We start from the raw sequence: 22,647 nt of genomic DNA, 5'->3' as shown, positions 1-22,647 counted from the left end.
TACACATAAAACAAACAATTCTCCATAAGTCAGCAGGGTGCATGAGAATTCAACTTAATTCTGACTCTGTCTACCCAGAGATAGCATCAGGTGGCACAGGTTAAGGGTTTGACCCCCCTCCCCCCTTCAGACACCAGTGGCAAATCCAGGTTGTTACCTATACTAGGGGTTCCCAGATCCCCATTTTCGGGTTCAATTAATTTGCTAGAGCATCTCCTAAGTCAGAGAAACATTTTACTTACTAGAGCACAGATTTACTGTAAAAGGCTGTAACTCGGGATCAGTCAGACGGAAGAGATGCATAGGATAAGGTATGGGGGAAGGATACAGAGCTTCCTTGCCCTCTCCGGGGGCCACTCTCCCCACGTGCTCACCAACCAGCAGGCTCTGGGGACCCTGTCCTTTGGGTTCTATGGAGGCTTCATTGCAAAGGCATGACTGATTAAATCACTGGGCCTTGGGGATTTCGCTGCCTACCCGCCTTACCCCAACCCTCAGGTCTGGAGTGGAGTTGAAAGTTCCAACCCTCCAATCAAATGGTTGGCTCCACTGGCAACCAGCTCCCCCATCCTTAGGGGCTTTCCAAAAGTCACTCTATTAACGTAACAAAAGAACTTTAGCACTCAATACTTAGGAAATTCCAAGAGTTTTGGGAGCTGTGAGCCAGGAATTATGGAGGAAGACCAAATATATATATATATGAGAAACAGATTTTGGACATCTAATGACCAATTACATATTTCTTATAAATCACAATATCATAGGTATCATGGCAAATCAGTGACAGAACTAATAAACAATCATTTGACCCCAGTTGGGGCAAAGTGTGGGAAGCAACCAATTGCCAATTGATCTGTCTCTCACATTAATGTTTCTCTCTTCCTCCTTCCCTTTCTGTCTCTCTTTCTCTCTCTCTCTCCCCCCTTCTCTCCCTTCCACTCTCTCTAAAAATCAATGGAAAAAAATATCTTTGGGTGATGATGAACTATATATATATAATAAAAGTGTAATATGCTAATTAGACCAGACAGAGGAATGGCCTTCTGGACGTCATTCCGGACGTTCTTCTGGACGAAGCTGCTGCGGCTAGTGGTTAGGAGACAGCAGTCCCGGATTGCAAGAGGGATGGCCGACTGCCGGTTTAGACCCGATCCCACAGGGATCCCTGCGGGATCGGGCCTAAACTGGCAGTCGGGTATCCCCTGTGGGGTCCAGGGGTCCCAGATTGCAAGCGGGTGCAGGCCGGGCTGAGGGATGCCCCCGCCCCCCAACCATGCACGAATTTCGTGCACCAGTCCTCTAGTATATATATAGATAAATTTTTAAAAAAGACTTCAGAGATCACCTTTTCCCTAGTGTGAAAGGTTAGAGGAAGTATGGTTCTTTCCATTTCTGCTTAAGCTCGAGTGGGTGCTGTTAAAATTGGCAAGTTTATGAAACCCTAGAAGGTGGTGCTGGTCCCAGCCGGTTGCAAAGGGATCATCCTGGAGAACATTGATAATGGCCCCTCAGATACTCACAGCCATGATCTAGTGGCTAGAATTGACTCCTATCCCCCAAAGAAGAAATTGTTAAGAGGTCAAAGGTCAAGTCTTTTGTCAAAGTTTATACCTACAATCACCCCATGTCCACAAGGTACTCTTCTGAATACCCCCTTGGACAAACCTGTCATCAACAAGGATGGCTTCAGAGAGCCTGCTTTAAAACACAAGGCCCAAAGGGAGACCAAGTTTGAGTCCCAAGAGAGGTACAAAACAAGCAAGAACAAGTGGTTCTTTCCAGAAACTGTGGTTTTAGAACTTTTTTGTTTCTGTTATTAAAAATCAAAATAAATTGCCGTAGCAGTTTTTGCTCAGTGGTTGGATCGTCTACCCTGGGACTGAAGGGTCCCAGGTTTGGTTTCTGTCAAGGGCATGTACCTCAGTTGCAAGCTCGATCCCTAGCCCATACTCAAATGTCTCTCTCTGTCTTTTCCCCTCCCTTCCACTCTGTCTAAAAATCAATGGAAAAAATATCCTCAGGTTAGGATTAACAACAACAACAAAAAATTCAAAATAAAAAATAAAGACTTCAATGGATATCTCTCAAAGGTGAACAGAGCAAGCCCTGGAACAGGAGGGAGTAACTGGCTAGGGAATGAGAGGGCCTTTCCAGGCACTGGTAGGGTTTTCTTCTTGATCAGGCTGCTGTTTACATGTGTTCACTTTAGGAAAATTCATCAAGCTGTTCACATATGTTATGTGCACTTTTTCTTTATTATACTAGAGGCCCAGTGCATGAAATTCATGCACTCAGGGGCCCTCAGCCGGACTGCTTGCGACAGGGCACAGGCCAGGCCAACGGACCATACCAGTGCACAATCAAAGCCAGGGAGGGATGTGGGAGGATGGCTAACCAGGGAAGGCCCATGGAAGTGTTCTAGTGTATGACCGGCCTGTCTCACTCAGTCCGATGGGCCGACCCCAGCAGCAAGCTAACCTGCTGGTCAAAGCATCTGCCCCCTGGTGGTCAGTGTTCATCATAGCAAGCAGTTGAGCGGCCTTAGCATATCATTAGCATATTACACTTTGATTGGTTGAATGGTTGACCAGACGACCGGACACTTAGCATATTGGGCTTTTATTATATAGGATTTCGATTAAAAATTTTAAAAACGCAGTGAAGTTTTCACCTATCATATTTTCTTCAAAATATATCACTAATGTTGACAAGTATCCCTGGAAATGAACACTCATAAACAGCTCATGGAACTATAAGTTATTTCATTTCTTGGAGCTAATTTGGTAAGATTTATTTAAGACATAAAGGTGATTTTGGTTTTTGTTTTGTTTCGTTTTTCGATTTTCATCACATCCTTATTTACAATTGGAAAAAGAAAAAAAAAAACATAAATGTCCAATGATAGAGGATTGGACATTTCCATTAAAATGAAGTTGGAGAAGAGTAGTACATGATATGGAAAATGCTCTCACCATATGGTTACCCAACATGTAGGCAAGAAAATGGAGAGAAAAACTAAATATATAACAAAATCTTAACAAAGGTTAACACTAGGAGGTGAGATTCCTGGACATGTTCAGGCTTTTCTTTATGCATTTCTTGATCTCTCAATGAGCACATATTACTTAAAAGAAAAAGAAAAAAAAGCTGAGATAATATAGGTAGTTCTAAAGTTTCATACTATGGGGAGTAGGCTGTCAGATAGCTGGTTAAGGAAGAAGTACACTTCATTCCTTGTATTCCTTTAGGTTCTATTTTCACTGAAATGCTTTCTAAATGGCATTATTTTAAAAATTTCTGCAAAACGAAGCACCTCATCTTGCTTAAAAATTACAGTTTCTTCTCAAGATGTCCTGGGAAGTGCAGCATTCATCCAAATCCACAAGGGTTTTCTGACCTCTGGCTCTGCACCCTTCCCGCTGTATCTGAACAGCAACAGTAACAATGCTTCCCAGGTTCCTCCTATAAATTCCATTCTCAAAAACTAATGATAAGTATGGGTTACTTGAGCAGTTCAATGTTTAGGAATCTGGTAATCAAAGTTTATTGTACTCGTGGTTTTGTTTCTTTTTTCCCCTCCAAAGAGTTTAAAGCAACTAAATTAGCATCAAAGAAATTTGCAAAAGCTCTCAGTGAAGCTGTGATGAAATATAACTACATCAAACCAGATGCCAAACAGAAAACTATGCAGAGCACTCTATGAGGATGTTGAAGAAATTTAAGAGAGGGCCATGGTCTGGGAAGAGTTAGTCACACAAATGTCAAAATGCCCCTGGCACTCCCAAACACAGACTATGTCCATGTACTCCAAGAAGATAAGTGCAGAAGTTAGGTTGGCGATGTGTGACACCAGGTCCAAATCAAGGACACACACATCCCAGATTTCAATAGATCTATTGTTTTGTGGCAACTACCTGTAATTATCAGCAATTTAGTCAAAATTGGGCAAAAACCTTCCTGCATTTGCTCCTGAAATGGACAGCTACAGATTGCCCTCCAAAATACTTGGAATGTTTAAAATAAAAAACTATATATAAACTAGAGGCCTGGTGCACGAATTCGTGCACGAGTGGGCTCCAGTCAGCCCGCCCAATCGGGCTTGGCCCACTTGGGGGAGGGGCCGCGGGCAGTTGGCTGGCCAGCCCCAGCCCTTGGTCAATTTGCATATTAACCTTTTATTATATAGGATGTTTTTATTGATTTTCAGAGAGAGAGGAAGGAAGAATGAGAGAGAGTTAGAAACATCAATGGGAGAGAAACATCAATAGACTGGCTGGAGGGAATAGAACCAGTGACGTCCTGGTTCATGGGTTGACACTCAATCACTGAGCTGCACCAGCCAGGCACCTGGAATGTTTTTGACTTAACAATGGAAGACCACATTTTGGCCTAAACAAAATCTTCAGTAGTTTTTAACCAAAGATAGATATATACATGTGACATATGATTATTTTTTAAAATCTTGATTGTTGAAAGTATTACGTATGTCCCCTTTTTTCCCCATTGACCTCTTCTAGCCTGCTCCGGCACCCCTACCCCAGGCCTTCACACCCTGTTGTCTGTGTCCACAGGTTATGCATATAGGCATACAAGTTCTTTGGTTAATCTCTTCCCAACCACCCTCCCTCCTCAGCCTTCCCTCTGGGATTCCGCAGTCTGTTCCATGCTTCTATGTCTCTGGATCTATTTTGTTCATCAGTTTATTTTGTTCATTAGATTCCATATGTGAGTGAGATCATGGGATACTTGCCTTTCTCTCACTGGCTCATTTTGCTTAGCATGATACTCTCCAGGTCCCTCCATGCTGTTTCAACAGGTAAGAGGTCCTTCTTTTCTACTGCTGCATAGTATTCCACATGTAAATGTACGACAGCTCTTTTACAGAAAATTGTGGATTTCCTTCTAAACTTGGTGACATTAGCTCATCCCTTCCAAGCTCCTCTTATTAGCTGACATCTTCCCTGTCATTTTATGTTCTTCTAAATTCCTAGGGAAATTAAAGTGAATGTTATGGAGCCAGCTTTTGAGGGGAAGATGAGAAGAGCTCTTTAAATCAACCCAAGTTCTTCATTCAAAGAGATAAAGTAAGATGCAAGCAGAATCTTTGGAATCCTTAATGTGCAGCTTCGATAAAGTAAGCTGGGTCACATCTGTGGTCACCACATCACATTTTGTATGAGAAAGATTCAGTCCATGGTCCCTAATCACTGAGAGGTGCTCTTCTCATAGATAATCATTCCTTCAGAGAGCCAATCTAATCTTCAATCAATATTTTCCTGAAGAAAGAGCTCCGAACCCTATCCATACACCAGTGGCTCTGGCAAATACTAAGGCAGGAACCTATTTAAGAAGCTGAACAAAGAGGGAACAGGCACATGCCCATAAAGCTCCACATAAAATCATTTCAAACGGTTGGCCCATTTTCTAAACCTATCCATGAAACGCAAGGGTTCCTGAATTGCGACTGAACAAGATGGTTCATTGCTCTTAGCTGCCATGTTGGGCTTGAGGTAGCTGCCACCGCGTTCAATGGTACTTGTTCCTGAACTGGTAGTTGCCAGATGGGACGGGGTTTGGGGAGCTAAGGGAACAAAGATGAATTAAAAAATACAAATTGGGCCCTGGCCTGTGTTTCTCAATAGATTGAGCATTGACCTGTGCACCAAAGGGTCACGAGTTCAAGTCACAGTCAAGGAGATGTACCTGAGTTGCAGGTTCGATACCCAGCCCTGGTCAGGGTGGGTGGGGGAGGAAACCAATTGATGTGTGTCTTTCACATCGATGTTCTTTTCTTTTTTCATTTCCTTGGGTGAGGATTAACAAAACAAAACAAACACAGTGGTAGTAGTTACAAAACAGCCACAGGGATGTAAAATACAGCATGAAGAATATAGTCAATAATATTATAATAACTATGTATAGTGCCAGATGAGTACTAGACTTATCGGGAGCATCACTTTGTAAGGTATATAAATGTCTAACCACTGCGCTGTACACCCAAAACTAATATAATATTAAATGTCATTTGCTTAGCAAAAATTTCTAGTTTAAAAAAAAAAAAAGAGAGAGATACTTGTTCCTGACTTTGTGGAGGCAGGAGCCAGGCTGTTCTAAAGCTTAGAAACTAACATCACTTGCATGAGGAAGATTGTCTATAAAAATGTTACTCTTGCTTTTTAAGCACATATCTCTTCCTCATACTCAAAAATAAAAAGAACTATCCCCTAAAATATTAAAGCAGGGTATAAAATTATACTAGCACATATATGTAAGATGTGTACTTGAATCACTAATTTACCCATGTATTATGAAGTTTCTATATTTAAATAATGACTGGATCCCTGCCCCTGGATCCCCCCCCCCCACCCTCCACACACACCCCAGGAGTGTGAAGACCACTGGTCTAGTCTAGAATAGTGACAAAACAATATTTTGTAGTCTGGTCCCAGCTAATATAACCACTTCTTTCTTAAAGTAAGAAAGGATTTTTCTTTCCAACAACTTTCTCCCAACCTTAAACTTTTTGAAAGAGTAATAAGCAGAAGGCTGTTATTTTTAACTGAATTTTTTTCTTCTAAAAAACAAAGAAAAGGGGAAAGAGAGATTTGCAAAAAAACCTCCTTATCTCTCTTTTCTTATTATCTGTTGTTGTTGGAAGACAATCAAGGTATAGATTTTTCAGGATAGCCAGAGGAAGGCTCAGCAACAGGTACATACAGGACATATCCCCCTCTTCATTCTGAATTAAAGAAAAACAAACACCAGCAATCCGAACAGGAATATGGCCTCCTGCTACACAAGCAACAGTAGAAACTGTCCTGCTGCAAAACTGGGTACGGCCTCTCTCATATTAATTACGGAGCCTTTTTAATCCTTGGAGCCCCCAATTTTCAACCAATATGTTATAGATGCTAATACGTGTTTGAGAGAATATATTTTATAAGCATCATTTTTTTTTCAATTCACCCCATTTTTTGAGTCAAACTGTAGATGAAAATATTCTCAATGTGTGTGAAACTGATCAAAGAAAATGCTTTGAATTTATGTGAAAAAGTTTCCCATTAAGATGGTAGCTATTTTTTTCAAGCATGATTCCTTTTAATTGCGGAAAAGAGCCCAAAGGCTTTGTCAAGGGGCACATGTTTCCTATAAATCAAAACATAAATAAATGTGAGGTTATTTCACTAGGCATACATATGGTTTTTGCTAAGTAAACTCTATTTATAAAACATTGTTAGCCTCCACCGGAACTGCTGTCAACATTTATAGGAGAGGAATTTTTCTACTGCTCTGAAACTTGCCAGCATTTGAAAACAAGCCTAGAAACATTAGTTTTTTTAAGACAGATGTGACTTTAACTTAATGTGAAATGGGCCACTGTGTGTTTTCTAGTGTTTAAATGCTTGGAAGAAATCTTCAACTGAATATTCGAAAATGTTTTCCTTACTGGAAGTTCCATTATTTTAACCATGACACTGTTGTATTCTTTCTGGAAGTTCTTTTTCAGTTATAGGCAAGAGCCGGGGATTATTTCTCTTGTCACTGCCAATAGAACAAAAATATTCTGAGAAAGGAGAGTCTTTGACGTCCATTAAAGCCGAGTATTCATAATTGCCTCACCATCTTCTCTCAAAGGCTCATCTGCATGATCTCCTCCCTTTCGATACTCACCCTACAGCATAAACGCATTTATCAGTTCTACTCAGAGGTCATTTCTCAAAATGGAGTTTTCTGTGAAAAGAATTAGCTATAAGCAAGCCTGAAGCAATAATCTTTGACAACCAACAGCAAACCCTAGAAGGTAACAATAACTATATAATAATTTACCTTCTCCATCTTCCATTCAACTTTTCTTTCCTGATCTACGTGCCTTCCAAACAGAATTTGCTCCAATGCCTCTGCAATCAATTCTTACTCTAGGCGGATGTGAGCCAATCGCAACAGCGCATCAAGAGTGCTTCCAGAAAGAGATCTCTTGCTCTTTCCTGTTTTTTTTTATTATTTCCTTCTAAGGTGCATCTTCACCAGGTGGAGGATTTGCCACCTCTTGTTAGAGAACACATTTGTTTTTATTTTTGAATGGCAAAGAGAAAATGTTAAAAAGTTCCATAAAAATAATTGAAAGGGTTTTTAAAGTCCTAAAGTCATAAATTTCCAAGGTAATACAGCATTTAGATTACCTAATGCATAACTACCTGTATATGATTAAACTGTTTTGGAAATAATGTAAATGTTTTCACTGCTGTACACTGTCCCAATTTTTATGTAGAATTCCAAAATGCTTAACCCATTTATATAAAAAATTATATTTCTTTGCAACCTACTTAAAGAGCAAGGTTGCTTATAAAATGCAGGCATGGCTCCAATAAACTTAAAAATAGACACAGATCCAGATGAAAAATGTAGTATTTTGTATACCGTTTATTTTTGTAATTTTGTGGATTAAGAGTTAGCTACCCTAATGGTAGACACCAATGAATCTCACGTTATAAGAAAAGGCAGAATTCTCCAGAACTTATGGTCCTAATCAATCACCAGAGATCAGTGACATCATTAGAGCCTTTGATCACAGCTCCTCTTTAAAGCTCAGATGGGACTGGACTGATCCTTGCTGGCACCGAGAATAGAGAAACACCTAGGAATACAATTCACCGTGAAACAGGAGAGGTCATCAGCATCTCTTTCTCTCCTTGGAGAGCAACAGAGAGCTCATTCCAGAGCAGCCGGACACCAAACAATAGAGCCACCTCTTTAAATCCAAACCCAATTCCGTTCTTACTAGGATTCCCAGAGCACTTAAGAGAGGAGTAGACAACATGCTACTTTTCTTCCCCTTTGGTCTTCCTTACCCACTCCCCACCCCCATACCTACCAGGGCAAGCCCCAGATCCCTTCCCCATGGGCGGGAAGAGAGCATCTGTGGGTATTTTTTTTCCCCATTCTCCCCAATACAAAGCACTTATACAGTTCAGAACTTCCCTTCTCCTTCTGATTCACTTAATGAGTCTTTACTAAAAATGCTAGTTAGCCCACATGGCCAAAAAAAGATATTTCCTTGAATATAACGTTGGCTTCCATAATTTTAAAATACTTAAGACTGCAATTACCCAGAATGTTCTGATCTGAAATGGTCACTTTGGGAATGAAAAGTTTTAATTGACCTTCACTACTTTAGTTCCATTGGTGTTTAGGTTTTTCCCCTCCTTATTTGTAATGCGAATCTAAATGAGCTCTGTGAACACTGGTGAAACGTAGTTTATTATCTTCCTCATCAGGTGATCAATGATTTCATTAATAAGACAGATAACAAAACTGTCATATCATCGACACTGTTATGAAAGATGATCCTAGCTTCCCGCTCCATTTTCCAAGGCCCAGGGTTCTCTGTGGCAGCTCTGAGCCTATTCAATATTTTCCACAGACAGAGAAAAGTGAAAATCCATTTTGAAACCAATTTCAATTAGGATCCAGAAGCTGTTATCACAGGTGTCTCAGAATGGGCCGGTAAGTGGAAATGTCGCCTATCCATTCTGAAATGAAACCTTATCAGGGGCTACAAAGATGGCTGGGGACAGCCTATCTGTAAATTACTTTTCGTCCTGTGTTAACTCAACCTTAGTCCTGTCATATGGAATTCTTTCCATCCACTAGTAATAATCTAATGACTAACTAGATACAGCGCCCAAACAGCACTCCGCTGGACAGGGCTGTCCCCTTAAAACATGGGTACAAACGCGAACACGCTCAGGCCAGCCGGTGAGCAAAGGGAGACGCACGCTTTAAATGACAGAACTAAAAGTTTATTATGGGAAATAAAAGAAGCCCGGCTCCACCCATTGCATTCCTGGTGATTTTTCAATTGCAAACTCCAAGGCCCAGTTATTTCATTAATGCAGCACCCAAGTCGTGAGGCTTTTCTCTCACATCTTTCAGTCCCCTTTTAGCAAATTATCCCATGACGGCGGATTTATTCAGTCAAAGACCTTGGACTTTGAGAGGCAACAAAAGAATCAAGAGACTTTCTGGTCCACCTGCCTGGCGAATGATGAGGCAGGGAAAGTCTCCCCCAGAGAAACCAATCAAACCATTGTGTGGCACAGTCAGACCTTTTCAACTGTCAAGCCAGAGAGCAGGGGAAGAGATGAAAGAACGCGGGATGAAGCTACCATTTACAGAACCATGTGGGAATGGTCTCCTAAGATTTAATAATTGGGATGGAACTCAACTTTCTAGCACTAAAGGGGGAAAAAAAAATAGAAGAGAGAAGAGTCAAAGAAAGTGGGGGAAAGGCAAGAAAGGAAAAAACCGCAGCCTAAGTCAGACTAGGAATAACTTTTATATATAAATGTCCCCTACCTGAAATGAAGTCCTATTTATAAAAGTAAAGGGGTAAAGAATGTTATAAAAAAAAAAAAAGGAAGGAATATTTAAAACCTTTGATATCTTTCCTCTAGGTTAAGCTGCATTACATGTTCTGATTCCTACCTCTTGTGCAATTAATTCATAGTAGCAAAACAATAACAAAAAAAGCCCTCATGAATATGGCTGCCTTGTAGTTTTAAGTATAAAATGGCATTTTAAATTGGCCTAAAAGGAAACAATACGGTGATTGGACACAAAAAAGATTCAGACTGGCAGACACTAGGTTATATATTTCCGAGCAGTGTTCAAGTATATTTTAGTTGTAATGAATGCAACAGGACCTATTTAAATAGAAAGGGGGGAGAAAAAGTAAGTTCTGCTAAGAAGACCTAAAACATCATGAATTTTTTAAAAACTCAAAGTCAAATACTGTCAGAGACTAACTGTAGTTCTAATGCTTTCTAATATTACTGTGACTCACACTTCATGCGTTACCATACCGAGTTTAAAAAACAAGTATTTGTTGGAATTGTAGAGGTGCTGGAAACTATTCTGTTTGATGGCGGTGGTGCTTACATGCCTTCTTGGATTTGTCAGAACTCATAGATCTCTACACCAGAAAGAATAAATTATGTTGTTTGCAATTCTTTTTAAATAAATAAAAATTACAACTGATCTACTTGGAAAGATTTCCATGTAAACAAGATGAGAAGGTTTTTACTTTCATCCTCACCTCGCCCTCTCCTCTGCCTGGGACCTTCACGTTTCCCAGTGCTGCCCGCACATACGCGAGCCTCCCAGGGTGTGAGCTCCCTGTTAAAGCAAGCGCTCTCTCTCTCTCTCTCCCTCTCTCTCTCTCTCTCTCTCTCTCTCTCTCTCTCTCTCTCTCTCTCCCCCAACTTGGGGCTCAGAGTGGTGCAAGGATGGAAGGCCATGCACTGCCTCCCTGGAGGGAGGCCCCTCCCACAAGCACCATTTTGCCCCGGGGCTTCCACTCTTCAGTTGCTATTTCTGATTCTGACCAGCTTGTTTCTGGAAATATGAATTACCCATATCACATGATCACAAGTAATGAAGGGCAACCCAGAAACTTTCCACAAACAGAACACATCACACTGCGGCTTCTTTTTACTCCAAAGTTTGGGAAACAGCCCTGGCCGGTTTGGCTCAATGAAGAGAGTGTCCATCCTCAGACTGAAGGGTCATGGGTTCGATTCTGATCAAGAACCTCGAACCCGCTGCCGGTGCCTGACACTGATTCACACCTCATAAATCAGTTGCAGGCTCAATCCCCTGCCCCGGTTGGGCACGTGCGTGCGGGAAACAACTAATCAAATAGACCTCCCTCACATAGATGTCTCTCTCTCTCTGTCTCTCCCCCTCCCTTCCACTCTCTCTAAAAATCAATGGAAAAATATCCTCAGGTGAGGATTAACAAAAAAAAAAATAGGAAAATAATGTTTGGGAATATCTATTTTTTCCTGATTTATCTGGGCACCCAAAAAGTGGTTTTTAGAGTAAAAACACAATAGCTATATACAAGAGAAAAAAGGAGCCTTGAGAATGGCTGATTTCAACCTGAAACTACAATGAATGCGAAGTACACCCTAAAAGTAACTGAATCGTTCAATCTAAACTCATGCCTATTTCAGGACTAGTGGTTTGAAGTACTATTTCCTGACCTCAGCTCCTATTATCAACTTGCCTGTTAAGCTAGACCCTGATGACCACATTTTAAGGACCATTAGCCAACCCCACTAATTCTCTCAGATTGCAGCTTAACCACTTATAGATTATTAACAAATGATATTGTACAAAAAGGAGTGAGATTTAACATATCAGCGAATTAAATCCTACCAAATTATATCCAGTAGACATTATTACGATCCTATATAATAAAAGGCTAATATGCAAATAGACCGAACAGCAGAACAACCAGACACTATGATGTGTGCTGACCACCAGGGGGTGCGTGTGGAACATGGTGGGCATTGGCCGTGGCGGGATGGTGGAGCAGGTAAGTGAGGGTACCAGACCAAGGTGGGGCACTGGTCACTGTCATCGGGGCGTGCCTCTGGTAGTTACTGAAAATTCTTTGCTCCCGTGCGCCGCGGTCCCTCCTGGCGCTCGCACCTGCTGCCGGTGCCTGGCACTGGCCAAGATTGCTCAGCACCATCTGTGGGTGCGAGTGGCGGCTGCTGGCCCCGGCTGCCCCTCAGGGCTTCTCCACCTCCCCCTGCTCCTGAGGGGCAATCAGGGCTGGCAGCCACCTCTCGCATCCGCTGCTGGAGACGGCCCCGCTTGCACATCAGTGCACATCATAGCAACCAGTTGTTCTGATCGTTGCATGGCAACGGTCGCTTAGGCTTTTATTGTGTAGACTAGGGGCCCAGTGCATGAATTCGTGCACCTTGAAAGGAGTTGTGGGCCAAAAGGCTGAGGTGGGCACAGAGTCTCAGCCCATCCTCCACACCTCTACCCAGCCCCTCCCACTGTGGCCCCCAGTCCCTGTCTGCCGGCAGCACCACTCCTGCTGCCACCACTCCCACCCACTGACAGGGCCAGCCCTGTCTCACCCGCTGCTGGTGCTGGCCCCAATTGCTCCATGCTGTCAGCGGTTATGAGCCAGGCTGGTGCCATCAGCAAGTGGGAGCCGTGGTGGGAGCAAGACTGCCAGCAGAGAGGGGGCCAAGGGCTGGGCAGGGGTGCGGAGGATGGGCAAGACAAGCACCTGTGCCCACCACAGCCTCGCGGCCCACAGTTCCTTTCAAGGTGCACGAATTCGTGCACTGGGCCCCTAGTTACTAATAATAGCTAACAGGTTTGGGTACTCACTCTACTAGCCTCAGAGATGTTAAGTAATTAGCCCAAGACCACACAGCAATTAAGCAGTAGAGCTAAAATTCAAACCTTGGCATGAACATTAACACTTCTGCTGTGCTCCACATAGCCCAGTGATGGCGAACCTTTTGAGCTCGGCGTGTCAGCATTTTTAAAAACCCTAACTTAACTCTGGTGCCGTATCACAGATAGAAATTTTTTGATCTTTGCAACCATAGTAAAACACTTATATTTTTGATATTTATTTTATATATTTAAATGCCATTTAACAAAGAAAAATCAACCAAAAAAATGAGTTCGCATGTCACCTCTGAGACGCATGTCGTAGGTTCGCCGTCACTGACATAGCCCCCTGCCTACCCTGAGCCGAGTAAAGTTCTGGCAGGTTTATTCAGTGTCTGCTGAGAACCTCCCAGCACAAAACACTGAATGGGAGGTGGGGACTGGCATGAGGAAAAACAAACCAAGTGCTACTCTCCAAAAATTCTTACTAAAATGAAAAAATTAAGTATTATGGGGGAGAGAGAGGGAGATGAATAAATGAAGCACAGGGAATTTTTAGGGCAGTGAAACTATTCTGTATGATAGTGCAATGGTAGCTACATGACATTATATATTGGTCAAACCCATAGAATGTACAACACAAGGAGTGAGCCCTAATGAAAACTATGGACTTAAGTTAATAATGGTGTATCCATATTAGTTTATCAATTATAAAAATGTACCACTCTAATGCAAAACATTCATAATAGAGAAAATGGTGTGGGGATGAGGAGAAGGGTACATAGGAACCTTATACTGTCTGCTCGTTTTTTCAATAAACCTAAAACGTCTCTAAAATATAACCTAGTAATTAGAATTAAAAATAAAATACCCCCCCCCAAAATCAAGTGTTATTAGGTAAGTCCCAAAAGGACCCAAAACTATATGGAGAAAAAGAGATTGAGGACATAGTTACATTTGAGAATAATTTAAACATGCATTGATCTTGAGAAAAACACTTGTTCTCTGTAGGAACAATATGAACAAAGGCAAAGAGCCCCACAGTTAGCAAAAAATAGGTTATGGATGGGACGTTGTAGTGGCAGCATATCAAATTGCAAAGTCAGACTGGGGTCAGATTTCGGAAGTAGCTGGGAATCGCTGAAGGTTCTAGAGAAGGGGTGTGGCATAGCAGAATAGTATGGCAGGGGCAAATGCGATGAAAGAGAACAAGAGAGAACAAACGCAAGGTGACTGGAGAGCAACGTTGAGCTGCAAGAATTTTTACAACATGCAATACCTGACTATTTAGTCAGGGGCACTGACCTCTTTTCCCTTAGATTGTCAAATAAAAAAATGACAATAGCCAACAGAACAATAGCCATCCAGTGAATCAAAATCCACGGTCAGATCAGCAAAGAATATATTTTTGGCGTGCCAGGCTTGGTGACCACAGAAAAGGCGATATACTCAGCCAAAATAAGAATACAGAGGTTGCTGGGGTTCAGGGACATGTGAGTTTGAAGCTCAAGAGAGCAAGGGTTTTTAGGAGAAGCAGATTATTCGTTATTAGTTAATTGGTCTAAAATGTTAAATCTCTTTTTAAAAGAATAAAATCTAACTTTAATCCAGCACAACCATTCTGTGAATGGGTATCACTGACCTGAAGGGAAACAGTTTAAATAACCAAGAAAAATAATCAAGACAAGGGACATGCGTGGGCTGTTTCTAATGCAAAGACATATAATCAACATTAGTTTTCAAGGTTAAAAAAAATCAAAATAAATTCTCTGAAAATTATCTTCCCTATTTTCTGACTTAAAAAAAGGCACTCAGAAGGTAGAGGAACTTTGATACATCTCATAAGACGTGCAGGTCTGGTCACATTTGGAATCTGTGAATCATCTTGAACTATTTTTCAGAATCCAGCAAATTCAGAACTGATTTTGCCAAACATTTTTCCTTAATTTGAAAACCAATGTGTATTTTCAAAAAAAAATAAAATAAAATAATAATAATCCTTTTGTTTGGATTCATAACATTTAACTTATCCACATGATTTCTCCTAACAGTGACTGACATTTGCTAAGATCTTACCATGGGAGGCGCTGTTAGAATGGTACAGGCATCGATTGCCTCACGTACTCTTCCAGGAGCTTTTGAAGTGGGTCGAACTATTTACCTTGGTAAGTAGGTGAAGAAACTGGGACTGTGAGAAGTGAATTTCCCCACGCTCACAGAGCTAATCCTTGGTGTTGCCAGAACCCAATCCACAGCTTTCTGACATTAAAGCCTGTGGGTGCTCCTCACCAGGACCACCCTACAGAGTGAAACCCGTTTTATCTGACAGTCCTTTCCCTCCAAATGTCACACGCCAGGAAACGGGCCGTGGCAAGAAAAGAAGGGTGGAACACCTAAAGGACAAGAACCCAAAAACTCACAACCTACTGTCTATATGGTATGAACTGCACAGAACTAAGCCTTCTTACTCCCAGCCTGGAGGCCAACAGAATCACCATCACAATTAGCAACGATGTGTTGGACAGTTTAAAAACAAATCATAAGTTCAAGGGGGAAAATAAAGTATCTCCTTATTGTTTACAGACCATTCATACCACTTTCCCCTTGAAAACCTCAAAAAAAGCCCCTGGCCAGGTGGTTCAATTGATCAGAGTGTCATCCCGTAACCAAAAGCTTGCGGTTCAATCCCAATCAGGGCACATTCCTAAATTGCAGATTCAATCCCTGGTCAGAATGCATGTGGGAGGCAGCCAATCAATGTTTCTCTTTCACATTAATGTTTCCCTCTCCTCCCCTCCCTTCCACTCCCCTCCCCCCTCCCTCCCTCCCTCCCTCTCTCTCTCTCTCTCAAAACCAATGAAAATGTATCCTCAGGTGAGGATTAAAAAAAAAAATTTTTAAGCAGAGAAAAATCAAGCCCTTCTTTTTGAAAGAATCAAAGTGAACAGGGAACTTCCTCTCTGTTATTAATAATCTATCAATTTTGGTTTCATATTGCATCACCATTAGTATAATCATTTCAGCTGTCTATCACTTTAAGTTGATAGTTCCCAATAACTATCAGATCTGATAAAAGATCCCCAAGGCCATGGCCTACATGCGTTTATTATTATTTTCCTTCTTTCTTTTTTAAAGCAGAGGAATCACAAATAACAAACATGAGACAGAGTGGAGAGAGTGAGGAGGCTGCGTCAGGCTCCAGTTCTCACAGCCACTGCAGTACATTGAGCTCCATAGAGACAGCGCCCAGGCAAGTGCGAGCCGGGCCCTGGTCAGCTCTGTGCTCGCTGAGAAAAAGTATCTAAACTTGGGCAAAGGAGGCCCTAAAAAGCCAGGAGGCAAAACGTCATCATACGCTTTCTGTGTGCCAACTCGCCGGAAGGAGCACAAGCAGCAACCTCTAGATGCTTCAGTCAACTTCTGAGAGTTTTCCAAGAAGTGCTCAGAGACAGAGGAAAACGTGAGGACAACACAGCAAAGGAGGACACGGCCTGTTCCGAAAGAAATGGAAACGTATATTCCCTAAAGGGGAAACAAAAAAGAAGTTCATGGATCCCAATGTCATCCAGAGGCCTCCTTCGGCCTTTTTCTTGTTTTGTTCCAAGCATCACCCAAAAATCAAAGGAGAGCACCACGGCCTGTCCACTGGTGATGCTGCAAGGAAGCTGGGACAGATGTGGAATCCCACTGCAGCAGGTACAAGCAGCCAGTGGAAAGACGGCAGCTAAGCTGACGGGAGAAATACGGAAAGGAGCCTGCTGCATATTGATTTACAAGAGAGCCTGATGCAGCAAAAAAAAGGAGTCATCAAGGCTGAAAAAAGCAAGAAAAAGAAGGATGAGGAGGAGGAGGAAGATGAAGATGAAGAAGATGACGACCATGACTAAGTTGGGTCTGGTGCAGTTTTTTTTTTCTTGTCTATAAAGCATTTAACCCCCCTGTACTCATTCACTCCCTTTAAAGAAAAAAAACTTACAGGTAAGGCTGTATAAGATTTGTTTTCAAACTGTACAGTATCTTTCCTTGTACAGTTAACTCACTACCAAATGTGTCTTTAGATAGCTCTGTCCCGGTGGTATTTTCAATAGCCACTAACCTTGCCTGGTACAGTATGGGGGTTGTAAATTGGCATGGAAATTTAAACCAGGTTCTGTACTGGTGCCCAGAACAAATTAGTTATATATGGGGATGGTAGTTTTTTCATCTTCAATTGTCTCTGATGCACTTATACCAAATAACTGTTGTTCTGTTAACTGAATGCCACTCTGTAGTTAAAAAAAAAATTATAGCTGTTTTGTTGACATTCTGAATGCTACTGATTAAGCACAATTTTAAATAAAAAATACCAGCTTGCTCCTTCAAAATATATCCATAGGCCAAAAATGAGACAAAACACTTCAAACTGAAAAGTGGACATTTACAAGTCATTGAAGAAAATTTTATAGGATAATGAGAATGTTCAAAACATTGAAAGATCCATATTAAAAAACTTTTATAACTTATAAAACACAACATGTAGCTTAGAAATCAATACCAGAAACAAACAGATTATTAGGGCTTTTAACTTATAATATTAGGATATTACCAGATTTTTTTAAGTAAACAATACACTAAATATCTTAGTGCACATTTTATATGTAAAAGACACCGATTCCAAAAATGATCACTTAATCACTATTGTACTGAACAAATATCCAGAAAATCAAATGTCTTCTCTTTTGTCATGTATGCTTAATAAATAACAGTAAAGCTTAAACCTAAGTATGGCACATGAATCACACATTTAGGTTTCTGAGTAAAGAGTACTAAATGCTTTATATATACAAAAACCAAAGTTGTCTTCTTTTTTTTTCCATAGAAGACTTAGAACATAGTTTTTAATTTGTGTTATTTTAAAGTTTAGTGTTAAGAGGCAAATGCTTACTTAAAATGCTGTTCAAGGTTTTTGAACCATACCTTTTCGTTGTGTGTGCTTAAACAAAACTCTGTATGAATGTTTTTCTAGAGCAGATACTTAGTTGAGAAAAGAAAGAAAACAGATCTGTAAGGACATGCACTGGAATGTGCATGTTTGGCTGGAAAGCTCACAATCAGGTACAAACTGCAGCACGATAATGGCTGGGAAGTTAATGAAGTCAACCTCGCAGCACCAATAACAAATATGTTTGTTTGCTATACTTCAATCATGAAATTTTGGACAGGAGAGAAAATTCATGTAATACATTCGCTTGGTTCTTGGTGCATTTTTAATTGTTCATTTATAAACTCCTGAATCTCAGAGCTTTGTAAAGGAAGCATAAGAACCTCCTGGAAACTAGCAACCAGTACGACCTACTACTATAGGATCCAAAATATTTTCATTTCCTTTTTGTGAATAATCTTATTACAGGAATCCAAGCACTTCTGAAATGTTTGGAGGAAAAAAAGAGAGAGAAAGGGAGGCAACAGAGACAAAACAGATGGATGGACCAATGACCATGGCAATGGCAGCCACCAGCCAGCACACACACAGAGTGTCAACCTTTGAAAGTCCCCACCCATGAGCTCTAAAACCCAATGGGGCACAGGACCAAAGCCCACATGCTAGCTGTGTGACCACTTCTGAGTGCAGAGGAAAGCATGCAACTAGACAGAAGCTTGCAGAACAAAGAACAGCCCGGGCCATCCCATCCCATGAGCATGGCGCTTGAGCTGTAAAGAGACTGAACTAGTTAGATGAAACCTGCACAGGACTTTGTTTAAAAGGCCATTACAATTACTAGCATTGCTTACCTAAAGGTCATTACAATTACTAGCATTTCACAATCGCCGAGAAAGAGGTTTATATTCCTTTATTTTACTTTTCCCATCACTAAATTTTTTGTGCTGGTTTTCCTTTAACCTTCCAGCAGGGTTTCAATTCATGCATAAGAACAAAACTATTTTTCTTTGTTTTAGATTGGGTCTTTATGTCCTCCCAATATAAAAAGCAGTAAATCCTTTAGAAGAAACAGGAACACTGGGAAAATGGGGAGAATTACCAGGATTTCTAGGACAGCTGTCATGGATGTAAGCGCCCTGCAAACATGACTAATGAGCCTTCGCCCCCAACAGGGATAGGTTTTGCACCCCTTTAGAAGGCCATGTGTGCTTCAAGGGCACAGGCTGATCAACGGGGAAGCCAGTGGCATGTGATTCAGAAGTCAGCTCTGTGGTTAGTTCAGACTATCGGACTAACTTTGTAAAACATAACTGCTCCTTCTTTGGCTAATGCTCTTGAGTGGCTTCCTGGCTGCCCCAGGACCGCTGGGATAATTCTGTTCCTAGTCACCCTAAAGGGGTTCATAATGGCAACCTCTGGTCAGAGTGACTGAAGACCACGGCAGGAGCACCTAACACGTCCTGAGCATGTGTGTGGGTGCGGGAGTGGCAGAAGCCGCAGCACCTTCATGAGAGCAGACCGCTGCTGTTCCTCTGCTGAAATTCACAGAAACGACTGTGGTTCGTAGGGGCTGCCCATACCACATCCCCTACCTCCTCACACTGCTCCCTTCTCACCTGCTCTCTCACACACATACACACACCCCCTGCACATTCACACTCAATGCACTTTCACACTCACTCACATCAGCTACAAAGACAACTAAAAGTCCATGTTCCCATAAAGCAGAATACTCAGACAGTGCTTATTCCTATAAAAGTACTATTAAATTTACCAAATAAGCAACACTGCATGGGCTGATTCTACTTCTGAAATAATAAATTTGTCTAACTTTTAAAAATTCTAGGGGGGAAAAAAAAGTCATGTGTTTTTTTTATAACGACATGGGAAGAATAATGCCAATACCGGGCTCAATTAAAATAAGCTCCAGTTCTGACTTGAAACACCAAAAATAAAGGGAGAAGCACAGATATAGTTTCATGTATTTGTAAAGTAAATTCATTATTTTAATGAAGACATCAATATATCTCCCTAAGGATCAAGTCTAAACAGGACTCACTAGCCAGCAGGTTTAACACCGGCCGGCCGGCCCCTCCCCTCACCCAGTCAAGCCAGCAATGCACACTGGTGACATCTGCGAAGGACACCTGAGTAGCACGTACTCACCATGGATGAGGATGGGCACAGAGAGCAGGGGCAGGCTCCTCAGTGTGTCAGCTCAGGCAGTGCCACACTCAGGACAGGAAGGTGTGGTGTTTTTACTAGATTTCCGCCCTTGGAGTCTACGATTCTGACTCCCCAATTGTATGTCAAAAATATTGTAAATCAAGCTAGTAAAATCTTTCTAGGAATAAATAAAACATGCCCACTGAGAGGGAGGTAGCAGGTTAGCTCATGCAAATCAGTGTGCCCAGATACGCAGTGTCCAAGAAAGGGAGAGCAGGCCAACCAGGGCATGTGGAAGAGCAGCGTGCAGTTCGGGGAGGCCAGGGTAGCTGTTAACTCTACAAACTACAAAGGTAGTAACGGCCTCCAAGGTGGAAAAGCAGGGAAAGAAAGCGAAGGTTACTATTGACCTGTACAGTCTGTTATTTCCAGAAGGGGCTCTGGAATTCATTTTCAATGCTCCACGCTTGACTTGAAATGCCTCTGAACATTTTGCTTAAAATATTAATATAGCATGTAGAAACAGTGAACTAACTCTATGCTATCTCTGAACACAAATTAGGTAAATTAAATTTTTATAAGCCAACAGCAAAACCTGTATCTCAGATATTAATGTTACCTTGAGGCTCAACCATTAACTTCTAAATTCCTTTAAAGCGGACTACTTAAGAGTTGGGGGTAAAGGAATCCCGTCGCTAATTTTGACGAGGCAACTTTTGTGTCTTCTGTAATAACTAATAACTTCTTTTGACTAGTGTAGGCTTTTCCATGTGAAATGAAAAGGATTCGGAACTCCTGCCAGACCAATCAAGATGATTTCCAAAATGCCCAAACAGGAACTTTCTATGATAAACAACCCATCACATATACATCTCAAATTAGAAAATTGGAAAGAAAACACGTTGTTTTGGTGCCAAAATAGAGATTACAAAAGCCTGCCCATCCTGTACTCCCTCCCCGCCCCACACCCCACACCCCCAACCCCCACACACACACTTCAATCCCATCTGCTTTCTTTAGCCCCTTCTAGAACAAACACTGGTCCAGGTGCAGATACTCAATTCACAAGGAATGCAGAGAACATAAAAATGACGGTAGGGTTGGCTGCTGGTAATCCCCGAGGCTGCTTACCATTGGAAGTAGTGCTGGAGGCCACCGCTTTCTCGCTGACATCTGTTCGAGTGGAGCATTTTACTACAGAATTCTCAACTTTTTTCTTCTCAGTGGTCAGGGAGCTGTGGGACTGGGCCTCCATGATGCCTTCTCATTACTTCAGCTCTCTGGTACCAGAAACACCTGAAGGACACAAGAGCTTCATCAACTTCAAATAAGAGGGGGAAAACAACTCCCTCAAAAGCCCACTGTGCCTGTCCCCTGAGGAGGTGCCTACCGCTTTAGCAGGTTCAAAATGTGGATGAGCCTTCCCTACATGTTTTCTTGCAAAAAAATGCATGAAAGTTTTATTAACAAGCCAGTCATATTGTCTGCACGTGCAAAAGGAGAACAGAGGGCAATGTCCATAATGTGGGACTTTCCCCAAATTCCTACTGGGCATTTGTTATTAAATGATCTAAATATCTCAATTTACAGCTGTGTTTATAGTGCGAAACCCAAGGGTCACATTACTCTTTTAAGCCACATCTACAAATGTCTCTTCAGGTGGCCAACTTTATAGGAAGGGGCATTAGGACAACTTTCCAAGCAGGGGAAGGCCTTTAATTAATTAGATGTGCTTAAAGAGGGTGCAGCAATTTCTCAAACCCAGGCCCTACTCAAAGTTCTGAATCAGAGAATATAATTCAGGTCAAGAAGCCAATGATTTTTGCTTCCTCTCACTGAGATATCTAAATTGCAATATGCTTCTTGATCCTAATTGGCTAGGTAAACCAAGTTCTTTAAGCTTTCTTAAAACATGAGACCATTTCAAATCATTTTAGTTGTATTTTTTAAAACAAAGATAATAGAACAACACGCTCTCGATCCCACAGAAAGTCAAAAGACTGCCAACAGAAAAGACTGGAACCACTTAAGAAATATTAAAACTCAGCTAAAGGCAAGTTCAGTTAGCCGGCCTTTCACTGGCTTCATTCATGTGATAAATCGCCCGAACTCATCATTCATCAACTTTCACTCAATTTGGTTGCTGCACTCTGTGAACAAGCTCCCAACAACAGACATCTGCTAAAGACTCCTGTGCCTGGAAAACAGAGGGAGGATTTAATTAGCACCACTTCCTCTCCCTCAGGCTGTCTCCTCTGGAAACACTTGAAGAGAAGCAGAGCACTTTGGAGACTGAGAAGTTTGAGATCCAGGAAAGTAGGAAACTGAGCTTTAGTTAAATTTTAATAGCCATA

The 22,647-nt window shown here is 41.6% G+C and overlaps 1 protein-coding gene and 1 pseudogene across 1 annotated transcript in view; one reads left to right on the top strand and one right to left on the bottom strand.

Moving 5' to 3' along the window:
* GLI3 (GLI family zinc finger 3) overlaps positions 1-21,586 on the bottom strand; it is a 253,966-nt gene extending 232,380 nt beyond the window's left edge. Inside the window, exon 1 of the mRNA XM_006757245.2 lies at positions 21,425-21,586. Coding sequence (XP_006757308.1) covers positions 21,425-21,548 — 124 coding nt within the window. The 5' untranslated portion in view covers positions 21,549-21,586. The remainder of the gene's footprint in view (positions 1-21,424) is intronic.
* LOC102774927 lies at positions 13,523-17,263 on the top strand (annotated as a pseudogene).
* Positions 21,587-22,647: the final 1,061 nt, after the last annotated feature.

The sequence above is a fragment of the Myotis davidii genome, unplaced genomic scaffold (assembly GCF_000327345.1).
Source record: "Myotis davidii unplaced genomic scaffold, ASM32734v1 scaffold573, whole genome shotgun sequence".
NCBI lineage: Eukaryota > Metazoa > Chordata > Mammalia > Chiroptera > Vespertilionidae > Myotis > Myotis davidii.
Note: the sequence above shows the minus strand (reverse complement) of the source record. Positions and strands in the feature narration are given on the sequence as shown.